Source organism: Ascaphus truei, chromosome 1 (assembly GCF_040206685.1).
Source record: "Ascaphus truei isolate aAscTru1 chromosome 1, aAscTru1.hap1, whole genome shotgun sequence".
NCBI classification, from domain to species: Eukaryota; Metazoa; Chordata; class Amphibia; order Anura; family Ascaphidae; genus Ascaphus; species Ascaphus truei.
Window position 1 is genome coordinate 494,683,348 of NC_134483.1, and position 26,874 is coordinate 494,710,221.

Here is a 26,874-nt window from a genome sequence, read left to right on the forward strand (position 1 = left end):
ATGATGGTCCCTGGGCAACCACTACAGGTCAGGGCCGCTGCAGCTGTCCTATCTCTTCCTGACTCCCCTATCAGTCAGGGTATAGGTCTACACTCGCTCTCCCCCAAGGGGAAGAGGAATAGGGAAGGCCCCAATCTCAGGCTCCCTGTGTGCAACCTTGCCTCTCTGAGGGAGAGGAACCCTGCTGAATTTGGGGTGGTACTGCCTTTAAGTACAGCCAGGAGGAGGGCACCAGGTCTGTCCCATGATTGGACATGCTCAGGCCTGTGGTCACCGCCTCCCACTGTCATTCAAATGCAACTCCATGAAGTGGGGAAACTCCATCTTAACTGCTGGCAAGGCCTGTTCTTACCAGGGCTTACTGCCAGTACAATGGCAGGTTAGTAGCCACAGGTGGCATGGCTACATCCTCCCTCTGGTGGAAACTCCAACAGCCCCACTTGGACCCTAAATTTGGTAGGCACCATCATTCGAATGTATAACCTACAAACAATAGAGACAAATGCAGCATGTTAATCATTACAACACATGATACACACTGACTGTAATTACATTAGAAACACACTGACTGTAATTACATTAGAAACATAATCATGTCAGCATTCCATTGTACAACCGAGGTCCCTCCCAACATGGAGAACCTATTACTCAATAATAATGCTCCGGGTCTGGCTTGCTGACTAGTGCCCCAGTACTATCTGGCACTGTAACTGAAAATATCCTTAGGGTGGCGCTCAGACATATTCAAACACTTTTTCACCCCACCTTATCTACAGTACATCTCTGTTGTTTTTTGCTCTCCCTTACTGTTTTAGCCATAGATTCCTTTGCAAATCAGTATTGTCGAACTGAGGAAGAGAGAACTCTCGAAAGCTTGTCCTATGACATCAATTGTTAGTCCAAAAAAAAAAAGGTATCCCCTAATACTGAAGAACTCGCAATTGGACTAACACGGCTATTTCTGTTTTATATATATATATATCCGTATGGTAAATAGATCAGGTAGTCTTCTGGAGAAAAACGGAACAGAACTAACAAACCGGGAAAAATTGTGATCACAAGGTAACTCCCATAAAATCAATTTTTTAGTAGCTTACATGGATAGCCAGTAAAATACGCACCTACGCATTTCGAGTCGTGGCTCTTTATCCTCATCTTTGGTTTTATTCAACATAATATCAACCACTTTTCCTCTCTCCCAGTCACTAACTTGTGAGGGTAACCGTGAGGAGTGCATTCACAACATCTTTGTCATTCAACCCCATTTTACCCACTTCACCTTCAAATATCCCACAATCATGAAAGGGGCCTTTGTTGTCATCATATTTAATTATACTCTTTGCAAATGTGGCCATTTCCGTGTTTTCTTTCATAACTTTATCCATCCCTCTCAACTTATCCCTTGTCTTTTTCTGCTTATCTGCCAAACGTTTATAATCTTCTTGTAAGACACCTCCTTCAAACTTACAAGTGCAGCCACCAGTATCCGACCACTTGCCTTGGAAAATCTGGGGCTCTCTCACAGTAACGCTGCAACATTTCTGCGAGATTTCTGCAGCCAAACTAATGGCCCATTAACACAGCAGGGGGTCCCTGCAGCACCATTCAAACTAAATCCGCTGCCTTCCATAGTATTTCTGTACTATTTTTACTCAGTCATTTGTTCTTGTAACTTAGCCATATCCACATCCTTACAAATTTGCTCGGAAATGGTTCTACTCATTTGCTTTTATCCAGGGCTTTTCAATCATCCCTTAAAAGCTTGTATCTATTTATTTGTGGGTATTGGATCTGTATCTTTCAGATCTGTTAGATCTTTTATTAATTCTATATGGGTCTTTTTTGTTACTAGGAATGACCTAGTAGGTTTGGACAAGTCCGATATGGAGCATGAAACTTTGGAGCCACTAAGTTTAGCTCATCCCATCGTAAGATTGAGTCATTCTAGCTATAGCAAAAATACATAACACTACAATAAGTTTCTACTGCGAACGCGTGGCCACGTTCTGTCTGATAAACAACTGAAACACATCTGGTATTTATACTGTATGTGTACTCTGCCAATTTAACAATTTAGTAGCTGGTTTAGGGTCCATTTTGTCTGTATATTTTCTATCAATACCGGGTTTAACTTTATACATCATTTTTTCATCCAATTTTTAAGCGCCAAATAAAGTCATTTTCTGGGACTTTAACTTTTAATGAAAATCAGTGGACTTTATAGGCAGCTATATTGGACTTTCTAATAAGCACTTGTATTATTACATTGTATGTTTTGCATAATAATATTGTATCATTGCACATTATTTCACATTTGCTCACATCACATTTTATGTGTAATCACTGAGAGAAATGCTCAGCACCTGGTGGGGTTCAACATCGATTCATGACTGAAAATGAGTCCTTAGTACCCGGTGCAAAGGACAAGTAGAGTTGTGTCATCTGAATAGCAGTGATAACCCAGGCCATGCCCACTGATTATGACACCCAGTGGAAACATGTACACATAGGATAGAACCCTGTGGCACGCCACATCCCCGGGGCACAGGTGCAGAGGAGTACACTCCTGAAGATACTCTCTGAGACCTGCCAGTGAGAACTGATCTGCACCAGCTGAGAACTGTGCCACCCAGTCCACAGAAATTCTTCAGGCACTCCATTAAGATCCCATGGTCCACATTATCAAATGCTGCAGAGATCAAGGAGTACTAAGATCGGAGAGTCACCTGTCTCGCCACCAAGAGATCATTAAGCACACGAATCACTAGGAAGAGGCTAATACTTCAATAAGGAAGGAATGCAAAAGTGGCTCAAACGGCAATAATAAGTTCAAAATACATTTGTAGAAATGTACAGTTTGAGGATGTCCAACAATATATTTACAGTAGTAATTCTTCAAAATATAGATTAAGTTATCAAGGAAGGGGAAAAAAGTAAAAGAAAGTTGGCAAAGAAAGAAACAATGGGGTTGTTAAAACAACGATAACAATGCGGTTGTCAAAACAGCACTGTGCTGCAGTGGAAGTGCTGTGTGCTGGGTGATAATGGGGAAAGGCGGGGTTGCAGACCTGCCTAAGACATGCAGATGAGCATACAGTTGTATTTACATTTGTGTGTGTGTATATATATATATATATATATATATATATATATCACGTGATATTTGCAATCGTGTTTTTTGCAGTTACTCTTGAAGGTCTAGATTTGCAAAGCTATTCAACACTTTTTTTGCAATTGCAATATATGTAGCCAATTGTGGCTGGAGTTTCATTACAGTGTGCATCAACCCTTGTGCAGCAAGGGATTCTGGGAAATGACATGCAAATGAGCACAGTGTGTCACTTTTTGCCTCAAAAACCATTTAGTGACACTGTGTGCTCATTTGCATGTCATTTCCCAGAATCCCTTGCTGCAGTGGAAGTGCTGTATGCTGGGTGATAATGGGGAAAGGCGGGGTTGCAGACCTGCCTAAGACATGCAGATGAGCATACAGTTGTATTTGCATATTTGCTTTCCTGTGGAGGGTTTTTGTCACTTTTTTTACTCACCATAACTTAACTCAGTATTATGGTACAGCCTATCCCATAGCCTCTTATGCATATCCAGTTAAAATCAACCCCACACTGAGGAAACCCATCAAGGTCGAAACAGCTGTCTGTGGGTGGTTTTCTGGGTATGCACCTTAACCCTGGCTATGCTCAAAGCTGTGACCATGCAGCAAGCTTAAGCCTATAGGGAACCATCTTAAAATTGGTTATTGAGGCAAAAAGTGACACTGTGTGCTCATTTGCATGTCATTTCCCAGAATCCCTTGCTGCAGTAGAAGTGCTGTATGCTGGGTGATAATGGGGAAAGGCGGGGTTGCAGACCTGCATAAGACATGCAGATGAGCATACAGTTGTATTTGCATATATATATCTATATACACTTTTTTTTACTGTGTATTTTTGTCACATGTTGCTCTGGACATTTGTTTCTTGTTTTATACCATGTTTAATACACCTGCTCCACAAAATATAGGACTGTAGATATTACAAAAAAGTTATTTAGCCTCATCTGACGAAGGTTAGAGCCCATGTGTTTCTGGTAGGCTAGGGCCACTATTTAAAAAAAGAAAGCAGTCCTGCCTCGAACTTCAACCTTTAGACTATAAATGCTTGCAGCTCCAATTTAGAAATGCCAATTAGCTTGTGGGCTAACTTAAGTTCAACTGCAAGAATCAGGCCGCACCAAGAAAAAATTAAATATATAGTCCCTAAAATAAATGTAAAAGTCACTCACCCCATCTAAAAGAAGAGGAAACAGAATCCCGGTATGTGGCCCTGAGAGGAGGGGGGGGAGACAGAAAGACAGAAATTCTGACACACGTTGCACCCCTCGCCCCCCCCCCCAAATACCACACAAAACCCCACTCGCACACCTTATCTTGGGGGAAGCATCTGATGCAACACGTGCCCTAATTCTGGTACGCACAAGCAGCAGGGGGAGGCGGCCAGGCATCCAGACAACTTCCAAAGCCGACCGGCCAGGCCCACTGCAGGCACGGGGACTAAATGACCCAGTTGTCCCCCCTGGTTCGAGCACAGTGTGTCTGCAGAGCGGTCGCAGCCTGCATGGCAACATCTTGTGGGCCATGTGTTTGACAGCCCTGTGTTAAATGAACATCATAGACTGGCCATCTTATATCACCTCTGAAAGATTCCAAAAAATAAGAAAAAATCATCCTGGAAGACTGATTACCTCAGATAGGAAGACTGTAACCAAAATCTCTATCTACTTTTTGCACATAAACCAAGTAACCAAGTAGTGTCTTCACATTTTTTTTATGCAATTGCTTACTACAGTTTTACAGCACCGCCAGTAAATATTTTTAATCCTTTCTTTCTTCAGCCACCAATCTCCTAAGAGGTAGACAGAATACAAATCAGGAAGATTGGAATTATGGTGAGCTAGTCACTAAAATCTTGTAGTCGGACTACTCTCTCTCTGGAAGGCACAAAGCTCACAGATTGCACTGGGCTTGCAATGATTTGGAAACCTTCTAATGGACACAAAATCATATGAAAAAGAAAGCCCCAAAGGCTACGGCCCCAGTCACACAGGGCGCTCTGGAGTCAGAGCGCCTGATGGCACACATGCACATTCTCAAGCCGCGATCTGCGGTCTGTGCTGGAGCTGCAGGGGGATAGACAAGTTTGCGACGGGAAATCCTTTCTGCACTCACTACCTTGCCAGTCATCTTCTGCAAAATCTCTTGTAATACTCACTGGGGGCACTGCCCTACCGGCAGTGCCAGAGAAACATCCACAAACCAGGTGTTTTGCCTCATCAGCAACATCTTCACGGTTCTAGCATTGTCTCCATGCTGAAGCAAGAACTGCTAGATAATGCTTAAGCAGCAGTTACTCTCCTGTGTCCGATGACAATTTGCTCTGTGTCTTGCCCACTGCCGCATGGTACACCTTATTGAAGCTTTAAGAACTGCTGCCTGTCCTCATACCTCGCCCTCCCTTATATAGATAGGAAAAATTGCCTGTAGGTAGGAGTGGCTGGGGTCCATATGTACTCTACTAGCAAATTTAGGAATGATCCTACAAAATGGAAAAGGGCATATTTCCATAGCATATGTGCTACCAGTGAAAACCAGAACAGCGATGTTATTGATTTAATTTTATTTACACAAATATGACAGCAAAAGTATGTTTATGTGGCAGTGTGAGAAATAAATTTATCAATAGAAAAAATATATATATCTTGTAAATGTAAGCAAATTCACTACATAAAATACATCACTCATTTGCTTCTTGATTGAGAAGGTTTGTTAGATTCATTCTCGTTTTCTCCAGCGCTGCAGTTTTGGCTCTCCGTGCTGGTCTCGTACTGACAGCAACGGACTGTGCAGCTTCGGGTTTGTCACTGAAAAGAAAAAAACTAATTGTTTGACCAGCAACACAATACATATTCAAGGTTTCAAAGGTTACCCCGACTGCGATACCAATGTTGCAAAATTAAGATAAACAGTGGGATGCCAAGGTGGCTTATTTTGCCAATTAAAATGGCACAACGGCTACCCACAACAGTGCAGTAGACCACAGTGCTAAAACAATCCCCAGAGAACCAACTTTTCTGAAATGCAAAGGTTAATAATTTGAATGAGGTGTGTAACAAGGAAAGCACATAGATAAATATATCTGATGAACTGTTGAAAACATTTTTTGCACACAAGGTAAGCATGCATAACTAAACATATTAGGAACAAAACATACCTTTCAATATCAGATTCTACAGATCTTCTAGGTTTGCGCTTCTTTGCAGTAGTAGATGCTTTCTTGCGACCTACAATAAAGAAAAGCATGTTTAAAACAAATAATTCATTATATATATACATACATACACACAATGTTTGTGAGAAAAAAATATATATAATAAAAATAATTATATGCTCACTCACAAACGAAGATAAAAAACAGGCAATGTATATATCACCACCACAGAATCAGCACATAGTCTCCTCCACAGCAGAGATGATACAGAAGCTGCTAACTGCCAGTCTACGATGTCAGACCTCGTAGTGAGCAATAAAGTGAATCAAACGAAAGTCCTCGGTAGTCAGTCCTTTCATAGTCATATTGTGTATAGATGTATTTTGTCAAGTGTTCAATTTACTTATGCTTATTTCCTTTCCCTACTAGCTTCTACATGCATTTCTAATCAATTGTAAGCAATAGGCTTTCCGTTAAAACTAGTAAGGGACATTTTCCTATTGATATTGGTTGCTAGGAAACCAGTTTGTGTGTATATATATTCGCTTTGGTCTAGGTTCCATCATCCTTTGAGAAAGTCAGCGTGACTGACGAAACGCATCAGGATTGCAGCGTCGGCATTACGTCATCACTTCGGGTCGGAATGCTTGTGGTGAGCTTCTGTCCCTGCTGCAAGGAGCCCCAGTGTTGGTTGCGGATGGCTATCAACCTGGTTGAAAGGACTGACTACCGAGGACTTTCGTTTGATTCATTTTATTGCCCACTACGAGGTCTGACATCGTGGACTGGCAGTTGACAGCTTCTGTATCATCTTTGCTGTGGAGGAGACTCAGTGCTGATTCCGTGGTGGTGATATATACATTGCCTGTTTTTTATCTTCGTTTGTGAGTGAGCTTGTTTCCCTCTCCTCAACTTTTATATTAAATTTATACGTTTTTACGCTATGGGCTGCGCGCTCTTGTTTTTTCTAGATTCCTGGATGTGGTTCTCCACCTGAAAGCTGCCCTATACCCATACAAGCGTAATCATTGGACTGGACAATCTATATAAATATAATATAAATATATATATGCAATTATTCATCTCTTATTGCACTTCTGTTAATTGAGTTATTCTATTTGTTTAAATATTGTACCTACCTTATCTATTGGCGCTACTACCTTTTATCTATATCTATATATTTAAAAAAAAAAGTATATATCATGTCTATCATACATTTTAATGGAATGGATATTCCAGGCAAAAGGTGACACATTGTGTGCTCATTTGCATGTCATTTCCCAGAATCCCTTGCTACAGTGGGAACACTGTATGCTAGGTGATAATGGTTGAAAGGCAGGGTTGCAGACCTGTCCAAAACATGTGAATGTGCTCACAAGTGATATTCTTTATTGGCTATATCGATCTAAAATTTGGGGGTGAAAGCTCAGGTTTTATCTATTCTCATATTCTCTTCTCAAACCACGCAGCTTGTTGATACCATTATACAAGCCCAGCCTCCCCTCTGAGATTGTTAAAGCAATCTGTTCATTGGCCTCACGTCATCCCGTATCCATCCACACCTTTTGTTTTGACCATTGGTACTCATCTGGCATCAATCTCTAAATATCCCTTTCCTAAATGTAAAAGCAGTTGCCCCAGTTTATAGTGTAGGGGAGCTTTTGACAGCTAGACTGCCTTTGTTCAAGTATGAACTACTTCGATTTTTGAAAGCTGGCCAGAAATGAACGTCCTACTATGCCACAAATCCCATTTGCAGACACATACACTGATCCCAACCCCAAACCTACAGGGTTTAGGAAGAAAAACTCAGAATTTCCCACCAAACAAAAAGTCAACAGGATGTGGAAGAGCGCTTATATTGGAACCACTGAAGGTTGATGGTGACTAGCAACAAATTATCCTAAAATTTACCTTTAAAAACAAATTCATATAAGGCTGGTGATTTGAGAAGTCAGACAATTATATAACCTACTTACCAAGAATATTGATTAAGAAGATAAAGGATGCATCTTTTCTTGCTTTAAGTAAATCTACAATAAAGCTGTATGTTCAGAAGAACAACATCCTCTGTTGTAATAATTAAACTATTAAGTTCTCCTACAATACTTTCTACAAGAGAAAAAAAACCACATAAAAAAAAACAAAAACAAAAAAAAACAAAGAGAAAATCATACCAGTATTAGATTTGCCTTTTGCAGACTTCTGTGTAGATATGTCGATATCTTGTTCTTCAAAAACATCCCCTGTGCCATCTTTTTGTTTTCCTAATTCAACAGAAAAACAAATTATAGTAAACTGATCAAATATATATATTTTTTAAATAGCAGAGTACAAATATTATGATTTACAAACAAGGTCACAATACATTTTAGAATATAAACGAAATGCAGAACTTGCTAAAAAGGTCAATGACATTTTTACGAACAGAAAAATCTGTTTTGTTTTTTATATATCTATCAAAAACACTTAAAGATAAACATTTACAGAAATTTGATTGAAAAAAATTGGCAATTTGAAGAGTTGATAAAACAACAAAAAAAAAAAAGCATGTTTTAGAAGTGACAAATCAAGATCCACGCACGCCTTTTAATGTGTACCAAAATTATATAACAAACATACTACAAACACCTGTTCACATTTTTGTATTTTATTTATAGCATTTTGAATTTAGGCTTTAGGTTTATATGGCTCTATGGCCATCCCTGAAAGTAATTGGTATTTTTTTTGATTCACCAATCCTCTCACTATGCATCCAGAGGTAAAATGTAAAAAAAAAAAAATGGGGGAGAGTTGAACGAACAGCAGACATGGTTTTTTTTGGGGGTGGGGGGGGGGGGAATAGAAGCACGAACACATTTAAATTACCAATTTTCAAAGTTATGTAAGCGGGGCTTGTGCTTCAATACACATATTGGACTAGTCCAGATATACCATGTATATGAAGAACCCACAGAACGCTGTTACATTTACAAATAAAAACAAGGGTCTTTATTGCAACTTTGAATGTGTTTACTTTGTATGTATGCATTTTTTATCAATGTATTTTATTACCTGCATCATTTTCTTGCTCATTAGTAGTTGTCTCTGTATCCAGAGAGGCTCCAGGCTGGTCTGTATTTAAATTCCTGCCATTTTTTATCTGCATATTGACTTTTTCTATGGCTCTCTGGCATACCTTGTCCGGCACTTCCTGTGGTAAATACGTGTTGGGAAAAGTATGAAATAATCTTTAAAATAAAGAGAACATGTTTATAATAGAATAACACTAGTATTCAAAAAGCAGAACTTAAATACGAAATGAAAAAAGTGAACAGTGCATGAAAGACATACAGTTGGTCAGACAACTTTACTGTAAGTGCATGGTTTCATTCTAACTATACAGCAGACAAAGTAAGGATACCAATCAATCATATTGAAGGCTAAATGTTTGGTATGTTTGGTATGTTTGGTATGTATGTATGTATGTATGTATGTGTAACCCCGGTAAGAAACGGGGGCTATATATCTTTCTCCTACTGGTGTAACTCCTGCTAAGGGCTGGCCGCCAGTAGTTATCATGGGTTTCCCCCGCTTCAAGCCCTGCAGTGATTGGTGGGGGTAGGCACCTGACTGTGTGGCAGGCATGAGACACAGGGGAGGGCCTGCTGACATCATGAGGGGTGGGGCTGACTAAACTTAGTCCTGCCTGTTCCTGTAAGTGACAAGCAGTTCTGTCCTGGGTTCAGACCTGAGCAGTAATACAGTGAGTGAGCTAGCTAGGTGCCTGAGGAGTAGGGCCTAGTTAGCAATAGGTGGACCAGTGCCTCTCACCCTGCTTAGGGGGTGAGGGAAGAGCTAGCCCCACCCTGAGTGCCTGTGACTTGGGGTGGTGGCAGGGATACAGAGAGATCCATACAGCCCATCCTGCAGAGGTACAGCCTGGAGGAGAAGGAGAGGAGGACAAGACCCTGTACACTGTACATGAACTGCTGCTGTGTGTGAACTGCTGCTGTGTGCTGCTACCGAGAGAATAAAGAGACATTGCTGCTTTTATCAAAGACTGTGTGTGAGACTGAAATCTCTCGCCCTGAGACCAGGGCTTCTCTGGGAGGATTTCACCCTACCCCTTAGGGCTCGCCAGAGATGGGAGGCGCTGCACCGTTACTGCTAAGAAGATGGAGGCATATACCCCAGAAGCCTGTCCCTGTTATCCCCTATACCATCGCGGGAGACTCAGGCCCTCCTGTTCCTCACAGGTACGCACCACCCACATACATGTAACCAGCCCTTACTACACCCTAGGGGTCCAGTCTGCGACCAGGGGGGGGGGGGGGGGGGAAATGGGTTACATATGTATAAATTTATATGTTTGTGTGTGCATGTGTGCGTGTGAACACACACACACACACACCTTGATTGTTGTGGGATCATGCTTGTGCTGCCGGCGCTGCCTCCCCCCATCTCCTCGCACTGATCTGTCAGCCGGAGGAGAAGAGCAGCATGCTGCTGCATATACATGCATGCCCGTGGTGTCAGATCCCCAGCACTCTGCTCCGGGTAAGTCCTGTGGGGGTGCCGCGGGTCTGGGACAGTTTTCCCAGCTCACCCCCTCCAGCGGACGCGAAACCCTGATTGCGACGGTCATTTCCCCCCACAATCCCGGTTATAAACACTGTTGAATCGGGTGGACCAAAGCACCGCTTTATAACGGATTTCAGCTGTATATAGATATCGATTTAAAAATGATGTAGCACATAATTCTCATCCCATGTGCAATCAAAAAAACAAAGCTTGGGAAAAGATGCTAGTAATTGCAATATTTCCTTGCAATTAGTATATTATTTTAGCAATAAATTTAAGCTCGTTTAGTTATTATATACATATACATAATAAATAAAATATAAAAACTGTATTACCTCCAAAAGAATATCCAAAAGAGGTGCCAGATCTGTTGCAAAACCTTTATTAAGCTCTAGAGAACATAAAGATTTAGCATATATACGAATATCTGGAGAAGTAGGCTCTTTTAACATTTCATTGCAAAGTCTTATTGCCAAGCTATCATGCACTGTACCAGCCTGAAATATAAAAACAATAAAGAAACATTAATACATTTAACCAATTCCATTTTTATTTAGTTAGTCTAACTTAACATTAGTTGCTCGATGTAAAAGAAAAGTGCATGACAACAAGAACTTTATTTCATGCAGGGCCTAAGACTCAAAGCGCTTTTTTTTACAGACAATCCCTGCCCAGATCTTCTAATCTATGTTTTTGGTGCCTGTGCACAGGGAGATAAGGTGATTTGTCCAAGGTCACAAGGAGCCGACACAGGGAATTGAACCAGTTTCCCCCGCTTCAAACTCAGTGCCGTTGTTTAAAGTCCGTGTCTTTACTCACTGACCCGTTCCTTCTGCCTTCTCCTTCTGAACAAGGTATTTATTGCAAAGCCCTCCGTCTATTCTACGGGCTAACACATCCTTTATTTGTGACTTTGTTGCAACTTTTTAGACAAGGAAAAGTAAGGTAGGACACTCAAAACACTCAATTTACAGCCAAAGCATAAATATACAACTGGATCTGCTCATATTCTACAGACAGGGAACCAGCATCTTGATAAACCGATGATAAAATTCATAAAGGAAGGTTACAAACACCAGAAAAACAAATACACACAGCGACCAGCATATACAGAAAATGTCTCCTTTAAAGCTGCAGTTCAGTCTTTTTTTTTTTTTTTTTTTTTAATTTAATAGTTTCATGTGGGCAATCTCTAATTACTTAAAGAACTGTATAGCTGCCAGTCAATTCGTTCTCCATGTATTGATCGGGCGAAATTTGGCGACATCTTTAGATATGGCATATGTTTTTCATCTGCTTCTGTCAGTCAGTGATAGCTCATGAATATTCATGAGCACTCCTGCACTGACATGTGCAAGAGGGAGGGCAGGGCTGACAAAGGGGTGTGCCAGGGCTTGTGACAGGACATGAAGGGGCAGTGCCTTAGTAAATGCTTGTTAAAATAGAATACAAGAAAATTGGTCTTTCAAAGTTGTTTTTTTTAAAACAGAAAATGCTAAAAGTATTTTTTCTTACTACAGAACTGATTTATTAAAAAAAAAACACACATGCAGGATATTGACTGAACTGCAGCTTTAATACAAGCAAAAATAGGAAGAAAAATGGGGACCATTAGTTACCTCCAATCCTCAACAGGAAATCCTGTGCAGAATAGCTAAAACTCTACTGACGATAGGTATTTCCACGTCAGTCAATAATTCCACGGAACAGATCTTGTTCCAATATTTATTCAGAGACAAAATAGAAAGCCATCTGCATTATATATATACAAGTCTTTGCAGACAATATTGTAATTCTGCCTTCAATATATACAATATATATACATTTTCCAAGGAAATCCAGACTTACCCAAATATTGGCCTGCCCCTATTACCAGTCTCTTCCCCAGCTTTGCATCAGTATGTCTATTACCTTCCCTTCATACCATGCTGTTAATAATAATAATAATAATAGAAATGCTTGCTCTTAGCCTCGATCACCCTGTTTTTGTAGGTACCAAAGGGACCCCATTATTTCTACTCTTATTCTGTATGAATATATACATATACACATACACTACATGAATAGATATACACACACTGGCATCCATGTTGTTAAGCTTGAAATCGGCCTTTCATCTACAATTAAACCTCCATAAAGATAACGTATTGAAAAAAATCTTTACAGAATCTCTCATATAGACAAGCAGCAGACTTGAAACTGATCATGGGGAGCGCCTTGTCACAGCCCATAGATCACAGCCCCTTCCCCAGTCAATGCTAAAGATGTGAGACCTGCACACACATTCTAACCATAGACTGGCTACCTATAACACACGGAATATACAATCCTTCACTTGTGCCTCATCCAATGTGGTATACCCGATAACATGCACAATGCCCTAATGGTGGATTTTATATAGGTGAAACAGGACAAACCATAAGAAAAAGAATGAACATTCATCCCTACACCATTAATCATACAACAAAAAAATAAAATAAAAATACACCTGTGGGGATACATTTCTGTAGCCCTAATCATATCAAGGACACAAAAGTTACAATCATGGGGAATTTCACAATGCAAAGAAAAACATGGGAATATAAACTCATGCAACCTTTTAATGCATTTTATACAGGACTCAATTGTGGGAAAGGATTTGTCACATTCTGAAATCTAAACGCAGTACACCTTTGTAATTAGGTGGGTGGGGGCACGTGCTTGTGGGGGCGTGTTTGAAGTGGGGGGGGGGATGAGTGAAGTCTGTAAAGCAGGGGTACCCGAAACTTGAAAATTTCATCAAGGATGCCCCAACGCAAAAAAAACATTTGAGAACTACAGCTCTACACAATAGTATTTTGTGAGAAAATACATTGTACCTATATTTAGGAAAAATATGAGCAACAAACTAATCCAACAATGGTTGATACTTGCAGTATGAGTACTACTATATACGATTTACTTCTAGTTTCACAAAATAAAAATATTAAAAAAAAAAAAAAAAGGCATAAAATCAGCCTTGTAGCCTACTATAGCATTTATTAAAGTAATTTCATACATGTGGAGTATTTTCTCCATAATTACAAAAATAATATTTTCAGTGGCTTTTGACTAAAAGTAAAACCACACAGGAACTTTATTTAAATGTGATTTTACAATTCATTATCATTATTTTTTTAAATAATGTCTTTTAGTTGCTTGATAATAGTAGATAATGGAGATTAAAGGTGGGTGTTCTCGGTTTCCTGACAGCATTGGACAACGGTTGTAATTAAACGTGTAACCAAACATCGATTTCACACTTACTTGAAAATCCTGAGACATTTTGTTCTGAGGATTTAAACCACTGTGCCTTGTGAGATCCACAAGTAGTTCAGCAACATTGGAAATATCAATATCAGCTAAAGGTGAAGAAGCCGGTGCATTGAACAGTGTTTGCAGAGTAGGAAGGAAAGCTTCTGCAAAACACTCCTGATTTGTCCTATGGAAAGAGTAAGAAATAACACAAAAAATCAAATAAAAAAAAAAACAAACTCATTCAGCAAGCCACATATTTTAACCATTTCTGTCTTGTACAAGTCTTCATGAAAAAAAAAATATATATATATATATATATATATATATATATATAAATAAATAGGACCCAATGTGGACAGTTTTCACAGTAGGTTTAAAGTGGCAATCTTGCTTTCCTTTTTTGTTTCGTCTTGGTTTGAAGCAGGGAGTCTCCGGAGCTCAACAGCATTCACTTAAGCTCCAGGGACCCCTGCTTCCCAAAATACTTATCTACATAGGGAGCGCCAGTAGCAGCTTTGTGGGGCTATTGATATGGCAACTTAAATGTCACGCAGGCCAATAGGAAGCAGTGACGTCATCCCTTGCGGCTTCCTATTGGCTACCGGGACATTTAAACATGAGCAGGAGATACCGGCACCCCGTATGTATCTCAGGTAGCAGGAGGTCTCTGGAGCTGAAATTAATGGGGGTTCAGCTCCAGAGATACTCTGCTGCTCTATTACAAAACAATACATGTTCTGCTATTTGAACTGAAATGTTTGATTTTGTAAGAAAATATCAGGTTATAAACACTTTATTTTGCCACCTGAAAAGTCTAAATGAAAAAACTAACTACACTACAATTTATTCTTCAAAATGGCCTAATTTATATTTCTTTGCAACCCATACCTTCCTAGAATTGTTCCCATTCACAGCAATACAGTTTGAAATAAACACAATAGCTTTTCCAATTTTTAAACAAGCAAAAAAACAAACAGATGCAAAAATCAACATACCGACAAGAATAAGCAAATATAGGGAAGAAAACCCCTAAACAATGCCGGAGCTTTGTATCCTCTTCAGTTACAGGATTGTACCAGAGTAAAATCAAACGAGAAAGAAGTTTGGCGCTTATTAATCTTCCAGAGAACATCAACTTGGCCAGTCCTTCTGCAGTGTCGGTCCTGATTTCTGGAATCTTACACAAAAATGAAATTGGCAAACGCTTAGACACTAGCTTTACACAAGCCAAATAAGCCAAATAAGCCCACAGAAAATATACAACCTTACCACAGAAAAGCATTTGAGAAGTTTGTGTTTTATGTTGCAGCCATGTGTGCGATTCACGTATGCATACACCCTGCAATCACTTTGACCAGTGTGCCTACAGTACTAACATGGAATTTGCTCCCAATATTTGTAGTTTGATGTTGGATATTGCATATCAATATCAATATCTATAAGCTCCGGAGACGCCTTGCTTCCCACCAAAAATAAATAAAAACAAACCCATAGGCAGAAGTGCCAGCCTCATTAAGCACAAAATATTAGCATGAAGTTTACACCCTCCTTTAGCACATACAATTCCTATTGCTGTGGAGAGGCAAGAAAGCACAATGATCGGCTGTTATGATAAATAGCAAGAGAAAAGTTGCATTGGTAAACAGAATAAAAAATGGTGTGTGTAATTTATATACACAGACAGCAAAGAAACCCGTATTGCTGCCTTCAGCTAATAAGATCGTTAAGGGTTTTCAAGGTTTGTATTTTTTTAATAGGTGCCCATACTGAATACCTCGCTGTCCAAGAAGCCAGAAAAAAGCTGAAGGATGCCATTAACAGTTGCAGTTTCTTCTTTTTCGTCTTCATTTGTTTTAACTTCATCCGCTGAATCTAATTTTTCTTCCTCAGAGACATCATGTGTGTCCTCATCCGCTTTGCCCTGGGAAACATCAGCGTCTGCTTTTTTTGCCTTCAAAATTTCCATGCCAAACAGCATAAGCATGTCAAAAACTGAATTCATGGCACTGATCTTCACCTTAACCTCATCAAGCTGTGAAATCTGTGGGGTTTTTTTTTAAAAACAAAAAAGTACATACCATTGATATATTGCACTGTCATTCTTGTTTAACATAATTAATTACATTATGTATCTACCTATATATGTATCTACCTATAAAAGTTAAGTAGTTTTTTTTCTGTGTTTCCAACTTTGTTGATGCAAAAGTAGTAAGTTTAGTTCACATGCCTATTCAATACTTTTTTTTTTTTTTTACATTAAATTGAAGACTTTCAGGTCCTGGGGAGTTCGATTTCAATCTCTGTTCTAAATGCTACGGACTACATCAGCGGTGCGCAAACTGGGGGGCGCGCCCCCTCGGGGGGGCGCAAGATTATGTAGGGGGGGCGCAGGCTGCGTGTGGAGAAACCTGGGGGCGGGCGGCCAGAAGCTCCGTGCAGAGGCTGCTTCCAGTTCTCTGCTGTGTCTTGCAGAGGGGGCGGGGCCTTCCCTGCACACAGACAAGCCCTTCTCCTCCTCCTGTCTTTTACCCGCCCGTTTTCAGCAGCACATGGGGGGACCTGAGCAGGTTTAGTTACTCTCTCCCCCTACCCACCAGGTGTGTGTGTGTGTGTGTGTGTAGAAATGTGTGTATATGTAGAAATGTGTGTGTATATGTATATGTGTGTGTATATGTATATGTGTGTGTGTGTTTTGTATGTATATGTGTATATGTAGAAATGTGTGTGTATATGTAGAAATGTGTGTGTATATGTAGAAATGTGTGTGTATATGTAGAAATGTGTGTGTATATGTAGAAATGTGTGTGTATATGTAGAAATGTGTGTGTGCTGTGTTGGTTGTGATTTGAGTGTGTGTGTGTATATGTATGTGTGTGTGTATATGTGTGTGTATATGTATGTTTGTGTGTGTATATATATGTGTGTGTGTGTGTATATATGTGTGTTTGTGTGTGTATATATATGGACTGTTGTGTGTGTGTTTGCGTGTGTGTGCCTGTTGGTTGTCTGTGTGTGTGTTGTGATTGAGTGTGTGCTGTGTTGGTTGTGATTTGAGTGGGTGTTGTGTGTATGTGTGTGTGTATATGTATGTATGTGTGTGTGTGTTTGTGTGTATATATATGGACTGTTGTGTGTGTGTGTGTGTGTGTGTGTGTGTGTGTGCTGTGCCTGTTGGTTGTCTGTGTGTGTGTGTGTTGTGGTTGAGTGTTGTGTGTGTTGGTTGTGATTATGTGAGTGTTGGTTGTGACTGTGTGTGTGTAGTGATTGAGTGTGTGCTGTGTTGGTTGTGATTTGAGTGTGTGTTGTGTGTGTGTGTGTGTTGTGATTGAGTGTGTGTGTTGGTTGTGGGTGTTGTGATTGAATGCAGCGTTGCACAAACTGAGGGGGGGACGCCCCAGGCGCAAGATTATTTAGGCGGGGCGCGTGCAGCAAAACCTGGTTGTGCAGGCGAAAAAGATGTGCGCGCGCGGGCGGCCAAATAGAATAGTGCAGGTGGGGCCACGTGATTCGGAGGTACGCGGAGGAGCACGCCCCAGCGCTGTGATGTCAAACGCCCCTCCCTCCGGTGTCTGCCTACAATAGCGCTGTGGTCCTGCTCTCCTCCGCTGGCAACCTGCTTCGCTGCGATCCTCTTCAAGTGTGAGGGTAGGCTGCCAATATATCAATCATACTATGAATGTACAGAAATAATAAAAAAAAGTGTAAACACTTCCCCGCTCGTGCTTGCAAAATTATGCAGGACACCCTGTGCTCATGCTTGGAGAGTTGGTGATGTCACCGCTCTCAGCGGCAGCGTGGACGCAGCCTAATTTTGCAAGAGCGAGCTGTTGAAGTATGTAAGTATTTAGGCTGCGCTTATAGTGCAGGCGACGCAACGTCGCCCGAAAACAAATGCATTGGCGCCGCCGCGTGCGCTTATAGTAAGCGTGACGTGGCGACGCGATTTTTTGAAGCTGGCAATATTTGATTTTTAAGGGGCTGTCGCCTCATATGACAGCCCCTGAACCAATCAATGGCCTGGTCGCCCACGCCGCCGCCGCAAAGCGAAATACAACTTTCGCTAGCGGCGACGGGTGACGTCGCGGGCACTATATGCGCGGCCTTAGACATATTTGTATTTACATTGTATACCGTTTAATAAAGGGTTTTTTTTCATGGGATTTTGATTACATCAGGCAGGGGGGCCCGAGAAATTTCATGGATAAAAAGGGGGGCTCGGCATAAAAAGTTTGCTCACCCCTGGACTACATCACTGTATGCGCATTGCACCAACTATTACTTTTCACACAAAAGTCCAAATGGGACTATGAAATTATGTTTGTTTTTTGTTTTTTTAAACTACTAAACAATAATAGCTGCATGGAAGTCTACCACCAAATATTCTTTTCAGTGTAGACGATAAAGTTTTTAACGGCATAGTTCCGCCTGTACTCTTTAAATCTCCATGAAGTACCCAGCAGCACCATCTCCAGTACATATCTCGGGAAGTAGGGGTCCCCTGAACTGAAATATCACAATACTGCTCTGGAGACCCTCTGATCTCCCCCCTCTCACTCCCCCCTGCTTTAAAGAGATCTTTTCTTATCCATTTCAACACATTCTTTTTAAAATCCGGAAATATAAGTTTTTAATAGAATAAGGGTAAGAGGTTAAAATTATGCTCTCATCCGAGCCCTAAAGATTTATTATATATTTTTTTTTTTTTTAACAAAAACACACAACAAAAAGTTTTCTAAACAGGAGACTCTTAGGGGCAAGATACTAACATTGTAGGCGTTAAACCCATACAGGTTTTGGAGGGGATTGAGCTTTAACCAACATCATGGATATGGTCCTTTACTGTGCTTCCAAATGAAAAAAAATAAATAAATAACATTTATGTAATTTGTAGTATTGTTGAAGATTATGCTTTAAATTACATTGCACTGTACCACTAGCCAGTTCACAGCTTCTAGAATTGGGTCCCCACCCAACTAAATGCATAAGCAATACATGCAACAGTACTTACTTGCAACAGTAACGCAAGGTGTTGTCTTGCAAAATCTTTATTCTGCAGAGCACAGCATCCAATGCATAAGACTGACATATTTCTTACAGATGGATGAACATTAGTTATTCCCGGAAGAATCTGGTGAAAAACAGAATTTTATTTATAGTGAAATTATGCGAGACAAAGGCCATGGTACCGACCAAGTCTGTCAATGGCGCTTTGTATGCAATAGCAGCAGATTGGCACTCACACTTCATAGAATAAGGGTCAAATGTTATAATGTTAGGACATCAAGAAATTGTATGCATAGAGAATAAAATGTTAAACAGTAAAGAAAGAAGGCCCAATGCACATCCAATATAACAAATTACTTGATTTATTTCTATGTAATTTTTCTTCTCATGTGTGGGTCCTTCAATTAAAGCTTTTGGCCAAAACATGGTTTCGCTATCAACCACATCCAGGTAGACCTGATTAGCAGGCCCCTATAGAACCTGTGGCATACTGTGTCCTTTGTATTTCCTCCACTGCATAGAGAAAAGCTGAAACAAAAAACAATGATAGCCAATGGCATGGGATACGTGATATGTATGCAGTACCTAAAGGGTGTGCCATGCGAGCGCTACAATGGTTAAAGAACCAGAAGTGCCCTAATTTAAAAAAAAAAAAATCTAAGTGTGTAAAAATGTTGTTATACCCCCAACCCTCCCCCGAGCTTCTTACTGCAGCAAAGGTTCGAACCACCTTTCTTCCATGGCGACAACATATTTTTTTCCAAACGTTTTTATTAGGCAGGTTATATGGTTTACATACATTGAAATGCAACGGTAGCCTAATACAAAATGGAGTTTTCTTTTTAAGAGTGTGAGATAGAGAAGAGTTTTGCCATAGGAGGCGAGACCTCTGGTCCACATAATGGACCAGTGAGAGTAAGGCCAGAAAAAGAGAAGGCGGGGAAAGGAGGTGGCGGGAAGGAAGGGGTGGGGTGGATCCCCCTTACCACTGTCGGGGCTCTTCTGCTCGGGTTGAAGGCCGTTTTTTGCGTCCAATGCCAAATTAGGTGAGTTTCATGTGGAGTAATTGGCTAAGCCAAGGCTCCCATATTTTAGAAAAGCCCTCCGTCGAGCGCTTAAGGAAGGCAGTCAGTCTCTTCATGAGCATAACATCGTTCAGCCTTTTTTTTTTTTTACTATTTGTAGGGAGGGGGGTGACACCTTTTTCCAGGAGGACGCAACCGCACATCTCGCCGCAGTGAGGATGAAGGAGATCAATTTCCTAGATGGTCGGTCAATTTTCTCTATTGGCCTGGCCAGTAGGTAGGTCAGTGGATCAATGGGTATCGTGAGGTCAGTTACCTCTTCTATTAAGGTTTGCACGGTGATCCAATATTTCTGGATTCCAGGACATGTCCACCAAAAATGGGCCATGTCTCCCCTTTGTCCATAGGGGAAGGAAGGGAATGGGGGAGTGAGGGGGAGAGGGAGAGTGAGGGGGAGAGAGAGGGACGACGTAGGCAACAAAAGATTAACTGGTGATTCCTGAGCTGCATTTGGGAAACTTGTGTATATACATGTATTTGTTTTGGCCTGTAAACCCTAGGTCTAACAGTAAGTATAATAGGTATAACAACAGTTTTTTAAGCTAAGAGCCGAGAGAAACGCCGGGCTCAGTGTCATGGGGTGGTAAACTAGAGACTGGGGCTGCGCGGTCTTCGTCTGTGGATCGGGGAAAATCTGAGACAGTGGGAGTCCGATAACTAGTGTAATAAAGTTGCTTAAGGGTCTCCCCTTAATCCCATACACAGTATCCCCCCCCCCCCCCCCAACCCCATCACAGACCGTTCGTTGCTTCTGTGACCCGGCTCGATCGGTGCTTCCCCACAGCCGCGCAGGTCGCAACAGTCCTGCTGCTGTGGGCAGAGTGCTTCGAGCTAAAGAGAGGGGACAGAAGTTGCAGCTCCTGCTCGGACACCTCTCACTGTCTGGACCAAGTGAACGGGAGGGGCCGAGAGGGACAAGCTTCCTCTGCATCGATCCTGGGATCCTCGCAGGCAGAGGAGTTTCTCCAGAGCGGGTCGGGTAGGACAATATCCCTCTCTCAGCGGCACGCAGGATCTGATCCTCAGCTCCTCTTCTGGTGTGGATTGTTGTCAACAGGACATAACGATGAGGGTTGTTTTGGGGATTACCTATACCCTGGATGCGGTGGTCACTTGCGGAGTTCCGTAACTCGGTTCGAGGCTTCTTCGGGAGCGCGACTCCTGGGGTCTGTGTTCTCTTCATTCCAGGAGGGCGGAGGAGACAGGCCGAGAGCATGGGCGAATTGGTGCATATCTGCGGGGCGTCTTAAGGTAAGAAATTTTCCGTTTTTGCAGGCGATCTGTTTGAACGGAAATCCCCAGCGATACCCGACTCCCTTCTCGCGGAGGAGGGCAGTCAGGAGCCGGAGCTCACGGCGGCGGGCAATTGTGATTTTAGATAAATCATTAAATATCTGCAAGGACTCATTTTCAAATTGAATGCAGTCCTTCTCGCGGCAGGCTCCTATGAGTTTCTCCTTCGTGGAGTAACTGTGGGGGCGGATTATTACATCCCTCCTGCAGCGGGGATCACCTGATTTAGGGCCTAGGGCACGGTGGGCCCGATCAATCTCCACGTCCCTTTCTTTAATGTCCCCACAGATTGAGTTGAATAGTTTCTTTAGGTATGGGCGGAGGAGGTCAGGAAGGACCGACTCAGGAATATTTCAGATTCTCAAGTTCTGGCGTCAGTCCCTATTTTCCTGATCCTCCAGCCCATCCTTCAGATAGGAGACTTCTTCACCCAGCCGGATGATTTCCTCCTCTGCCTCCGATTGGCGATGTAAGGCCTCCCCTAACCTAGTTTCTAGTTTAGCAGTTCTCTCCGTGAGGCCCGTAATCTCCCGTTTCAGTTCTGTGACTGCGTTCCTCAGATCTGCTTGTAGGGAGGCATGGAGTTTGTCGTGCATGGCGGAGAAGAGCTCCTCCATATATGCCCTGGTGAATCCTCTTTCTGGCTCCGGACTTTCTTTTGATCGGTCTCCTATGCCTCTCAGGGCTACAGGGCCGCGTGGGCTGACGCCATCTTGGTTTTCCTCGGCTGCCTCTAAGCTTCGCTGAGATGGGGGGAAATATTTCGTGACCCCTTGGGTTTGTTGTTTTTTTAGCCTGTTAGACATTGCTGGTTGTTTGGTTGTCCTAGGCAGCCTTGGGGGGGAAAGATAAGTCGGGGGAAACGCGCTGATTTTCGCGTTTATATGAGAGGATCCGCAGAGCTCTATCCTCACGCAGCCATAGCAGGTGACGTCACCGGAAACCCCCGGGGACAAAATATTTTAATGGATTACTGCAATTACCTGTGTTTACGTGGACCCGTTGATTAAATAGGGGTGTCCAAGAATAAAATGCAGACTTGGGAAAAGTAAAGAAACGGTTAATTTTACTAGTGTGGGTTTCATGCAACTATTTTCTATATGGATTTGTTTGAAAGGTAAAGTAAAATAAAATAAATCATACCAAAGTTTCAATAATCCCATTCATTGTCCCTCCCAGTCCTTTAGAAAGGGATATCTGCTTCAGAAGTTCATTGCACATGATCAGACATTTAAGAAGTGTCTCAGGATCATTCTTAAAAGAAATGACACAAAAATACATCTTTTCATTATGCAAATCTTCACATTTGTTTAAATCCAGCTCCATGTGTTATGGTACAGTAAGTTCACTCAATATAAACAGAACTTAATGGTTTACATTTATTTTTGTAGATCAATTTACTGGAGTGCTATGGCAGAATGACCAAAAATCTACAAGTAAAACGCAATGCACATCAAATTCATTAAAACCAAACATTTCATCATTAACAATTTCTTATTACTTCGAGCATGCTACGTAAAAGCCCCCACAAAACTATTTCTAGCATTTCATTTTAATTGGGTTTTAAATTACTTCTTTTTTTTTTTTGCCAAAGTGTGGTTTTTCTTGTGGTCTTTGCTCCTCAAAATTGTTCCAAAATTTGTGGCGATTACTTTTTATAAAATAAAATTGGTTTACCTCAAAATTACATGTATTACATCAACAACTTTGTGTTTAGTTAAAAAAACAATACAAGAACAATTGAAAATAAACAAAGGAATATGATAAAATTCTGAACCTTCTCCACACGTATTTCTTTAATTTCCGGTTGCTCTGCTTCTTTAATCAATTGAGTTTTTAGATTTTCCAGCTCTGTTATTTTCTCCTTTAATTCAGATGCAAGACTGAAATCTTGTAAAACTATAGAGTCCTCCAAGGCTTGTTTGGCTTCGTTAAGCTGCACTCTTAAATCTGCAATCTGAAAAATAAAAATCAGATAATGTATGTGATGGCAGGGCCAGCCTTGCATGCATGTTAAAGGTTAAACATGCTGGTTGTACCTACCAGTCAAGATGGCAACCTATGTATAGGTTAAAAAAGCCATCTTATGTAGCCAAAATGGCTGCCAAGTACATGTTTTGTTTTCCCCTGTAAGACAGTTTATTCCTCTTGTACATTCTGCTCGTGGGTTTTTTTTAAGGCTGCGCTTATAGTCCCGGCGCCGCGTCAGAACAAGTTGATGTAATCCGTTGCACGTGCCTATAATTGTATTGTATGTCTTTATTTACATAGCGCCATTAATGTACATAGCGCTTCACAGTAGTAATACAAGTGGTAATCAAATAAATAACAATATAAATAACAGATCATGGGAATAAGTGCTTTAGACATAAAAGTAACATTAAGAAAGAGGAGTCCCTGCCCCGAGGAGCTTACAGTCTAATTGGTAGGTAGGGAGACATACAGAGACAGTAGGAGGGAGTTCTGGTAAGTGCGTCTGCAGGGGGCCAAGCTTTATGTACCATGTGTTCAGAATATCCACAGTGCTATTCATATGCTTCTTTAAGCAAGTGTGTCTTAAGGTGGGTCTTAAAGGTGGATAGAGAGGGTGCTAGTCGGGTACTGAGGGGAAGGGCATTCCAGAGGTGTGGGGCAGTCAGTGAGAAAGGTTTAAGGCGGGAGAGGGCTTTAGATACAAAGGGGGTAGAAAGAAGACATCCTTGAGAAGAACGCAAGAGTCTGGATGGTGCATAACGAGGAATTAGGGCTGAGATGTAAGGAGGGGCAGAAGAGTGTAAAGCTTTAAAAGTGAGGAGAAGAATGGAGTGTGAGATGCGGGATTTGATCGGAAGCCAGGAGAGGGATTTCATGAGGGGAGATGCTGAGACAGATCTAGGAAAGAGTAGAGTGATTCTGGCAGCAGCGTTTAGGATAGATTGTGGGGAGACAGGTGAGAGGCAGGAAGGCCGGACAGCAGGAGGTTACAGTAATCAAGACGGGAGAGAATGAGGGCCTGAGTCAGAGTTTTAGCAGTCGAGCAACAGAGGAACGGGCGTATCTTTGTTATATTGCGGAGGAAAAAGCAACAGGTTTTAGATATGTTTTGAATGTGAGGGGTGAATGTTAGAGAGGAGTCGTGTGACCCATAGGCAGCGTGCTTGGGCTACTGGGTGAATGATCGTAGTTCCAACAGTAATGTGGAAGGAGGTAGTAGGGCCAGGTTTGGGAGGAAGTATTAGGAGCTGTGTTTTAGCCATATTGAGTTTAAGGCGGCGGAGGGCCATCCAGGATGATATAGCAGAGAGACATTCAGAAACTTTGGTCTGTACAGCAGGTGTAAGGTCAGGGGTTGAAAGGTAAATTTGTGTGTCGTCAGCATAGAGGTGATATTTAAACCCAAAAGATGTTATTAGTCACCTACAGAGAGTGTGTACAGAGAAAAGAGAAGAGGTCCCAGTACAGAGCCCTGGGGTACCCCCACAGAGAGATCAATAGAGGAGGTGTTACAGAAGAGACACCGAAAGTACGATGGGAGAGGTAGGATGAGATCAAGGATAGAGCTTTGTTCCGAATACCAAGAGTATGGAGAATGTGAAGGAGAAGAGGGTGGTCCACGGTGTCAAATGCTGCAGAGAGGTCGAGTAATATGAGCAGAGTGTAATGACCTCTGTCTTTGGCAGCATGGAGGTCGTTAGTTATTTTAGTGAGGGCTGTTTCCGTGGAGTGAGCAGTGCGGAAGCCAGATTGTAGAGGGTCTAGGAGAGAATAGGTGTTGAGAAAATGGAGCAAGCAAGAGAATAAAAGACGTTCAAGGAGTTTGGAGGCAAAAGGCAGGAGGGAGACAGGTCGATAGTTAGAAAGACAGGTAGGGTCAAGCTTGCTGTTTTTGAGTAATGGTATAACTGTTGCATGTTTAAAGGAGGATGGAAAGGTTCCAGAGCAGAGGGAGCAGTTAAAAATGTGTGAGCATAGGGATTATAGTAGGACCAAGAGGTTTTAGGAGATGGGAGGGAATGAGCTCAAGAGAGCAAGTGGTAGAGGGAGAAGAGGAGATCAACAGCGACATCCTCCTCTGAGACAGTGGAAAAAGAGTCAAGGAAGGCAGGAGGAGAGTTAGGAAGAGGTGTAGGATGGGAGGAAGAAACAGAGGGGATGTTCTGACGTATGGATTCCACCTTTTCCTTAAAATAGTCAGCAAAGTCCTGAGCAGAGATGGAAGGAGAGGCAGCTGAGGGTGGGTATCAAAGACAGAGAACAGTCGCCGTGGGTTAGACTTGTGCATGTTGATTAGTGAAGAAAAGTAGGCTTGTTTAGCATGCGAGAGGGCAGAGTTGAAACAGGATAGAATAAATTTGTAGTGAAGGAAGTCTGCGAGAGTATGAGATTTCCTCCAGAGGCGTTCAGAAGAACGAGTGGAGGAACGCAGCATGCGCGTGTGGGAATTTAGCCATGGTCTAGGGTTAGAAGGGCGAGGGCAGCAGAGAGAAAGCGGGGCATGTAGATCAAGAGAGGAAGACGAGGCAGAGTTGTAGTTCCTGACCAGGTTGTCAGGGTCTGTAGCAGAGCTGAGAGAGGAGAGGGAGGAGTGTAAAGTGGACTCAAAGTCAGGTAAGTGAATAGAGCGCAGGTTTCTGCAGAACCGGGGGGTAGATGGAGGTGGAGAAGGGGAGAAGCGAGATAGAGAGAATGAGATGAGGTGATGGTCAGAGAGAGGAAAGGGGGAAATGGAGAAATCGGAGAGAGATAAGTTTTTAGTGAAAACCAGGTCTAAGTAGTGGCCATCCTTGGGTGCTGGCTGCAGTGCACTGTTGAAGGCCAAAAGAAGAGGTTACAGAGAGAAAGCGGGAAGCCCAAGGGGCAGAGGGGTCATCAATGTGGCAATTGAAGTCCCCAAGGAGAAGAACAGGGGAGTCTGAGGAGAGAAAGAAAGAGCCAGGATTCAAAGTGAGAGAGAAAGGCAGAAGGGGGATGAGTAGAGGTAGGTGGGCGATAGATGACCGCCACATGGACAGGTAGAGAAGATCTGGACAGTGTGAGCCTCAAAGGAGCGAATAGCAAGAGAGGGAGGAATAGGAAGGGTTCGGTAACGGCAGAGAGAGGAGAGGAGAGGAGGAGCCCCACGCCTCCATCCCTGCCATCAGTGCGCGGAGTGTGGGAGAAAGAAAGGCCACCATAAGAGAGGGCAGCTTCCAGAGCAGAGTCAGACTGAGTGAGCCAGGTCTCAGTTATAGCAAATAGGAGCAGAGAGTGCGAGAGAAAAAAAAGTCATGTACAGACAGGCACTTGTTAGAAAGGGAGCGAGCATTCCAATGGGCACAAGAGAATGGGAGAGAGGTGGGAGGGTGGCAGGGGATGGGTATGAGATTGGAGGGGTTGACACCAGAAGGAGCAGAGGTTGCAATTGGCATGCG

At 42.1% G+C, this 26,874-nt stretch overlaps 1 protein-coding gene across 1 annotated transcript in view; it reads right to left on the reverse strand.

Moving 5' to 3' along the window:
* Positions 1-5,655: 5,655 nt before the first annotated feature.
* NCAPG (non-SMC condensin I complex subunit G) overlaps positions 5,656-26,874 on the reverse strand; it is a 44,140-nt gene continuing 22,921 nt past the window's right edge. Inside the window, exons 11-21 of the mRNA XM_075568847.1 lie at positions 23,262-23,441; positions 22,628-22,738; positions 19,111-19,230; positions 15,877-16,143; positions 15,098-15,279; positions 14,112-14,286; positions 11,162-11,323; positions 9,318-9,456; positions 8,441-8,530; positions 6,267-6,336; positions 5,656-5,916 (exon numbers count right to left, since the gene is read on the reverse strand). Of these exons, the coding sequence (XP_075424962.1) occupies positions 5,790-5,916; positions 6,267-6,336; positions 8,441-8,530; positions 9,318-9,456; positions 11,162-11,323; positions 14,112-14,286; positions 15,098-15,279; positions 15,877-16,143; positions 19,111-19,230; positions 22,628-22,738; positions 23,262-23,441 (1,623 nt within the window). The 3' untranslated portion in view covers positions 5,656-5,789. The remainder of the gene's footprint in view (positions 5,917-6,266; positions 6,337-8,440; positions 8,531-9,317; positions 9,457-11,161; positions 11,324-14,111; positions 14,287-15,097; positions 15,280-15,876; positions 16,144-19,110; positions 19,231-22,627; positions 22,739-23,261; positions 23,442-26,874) is intronic.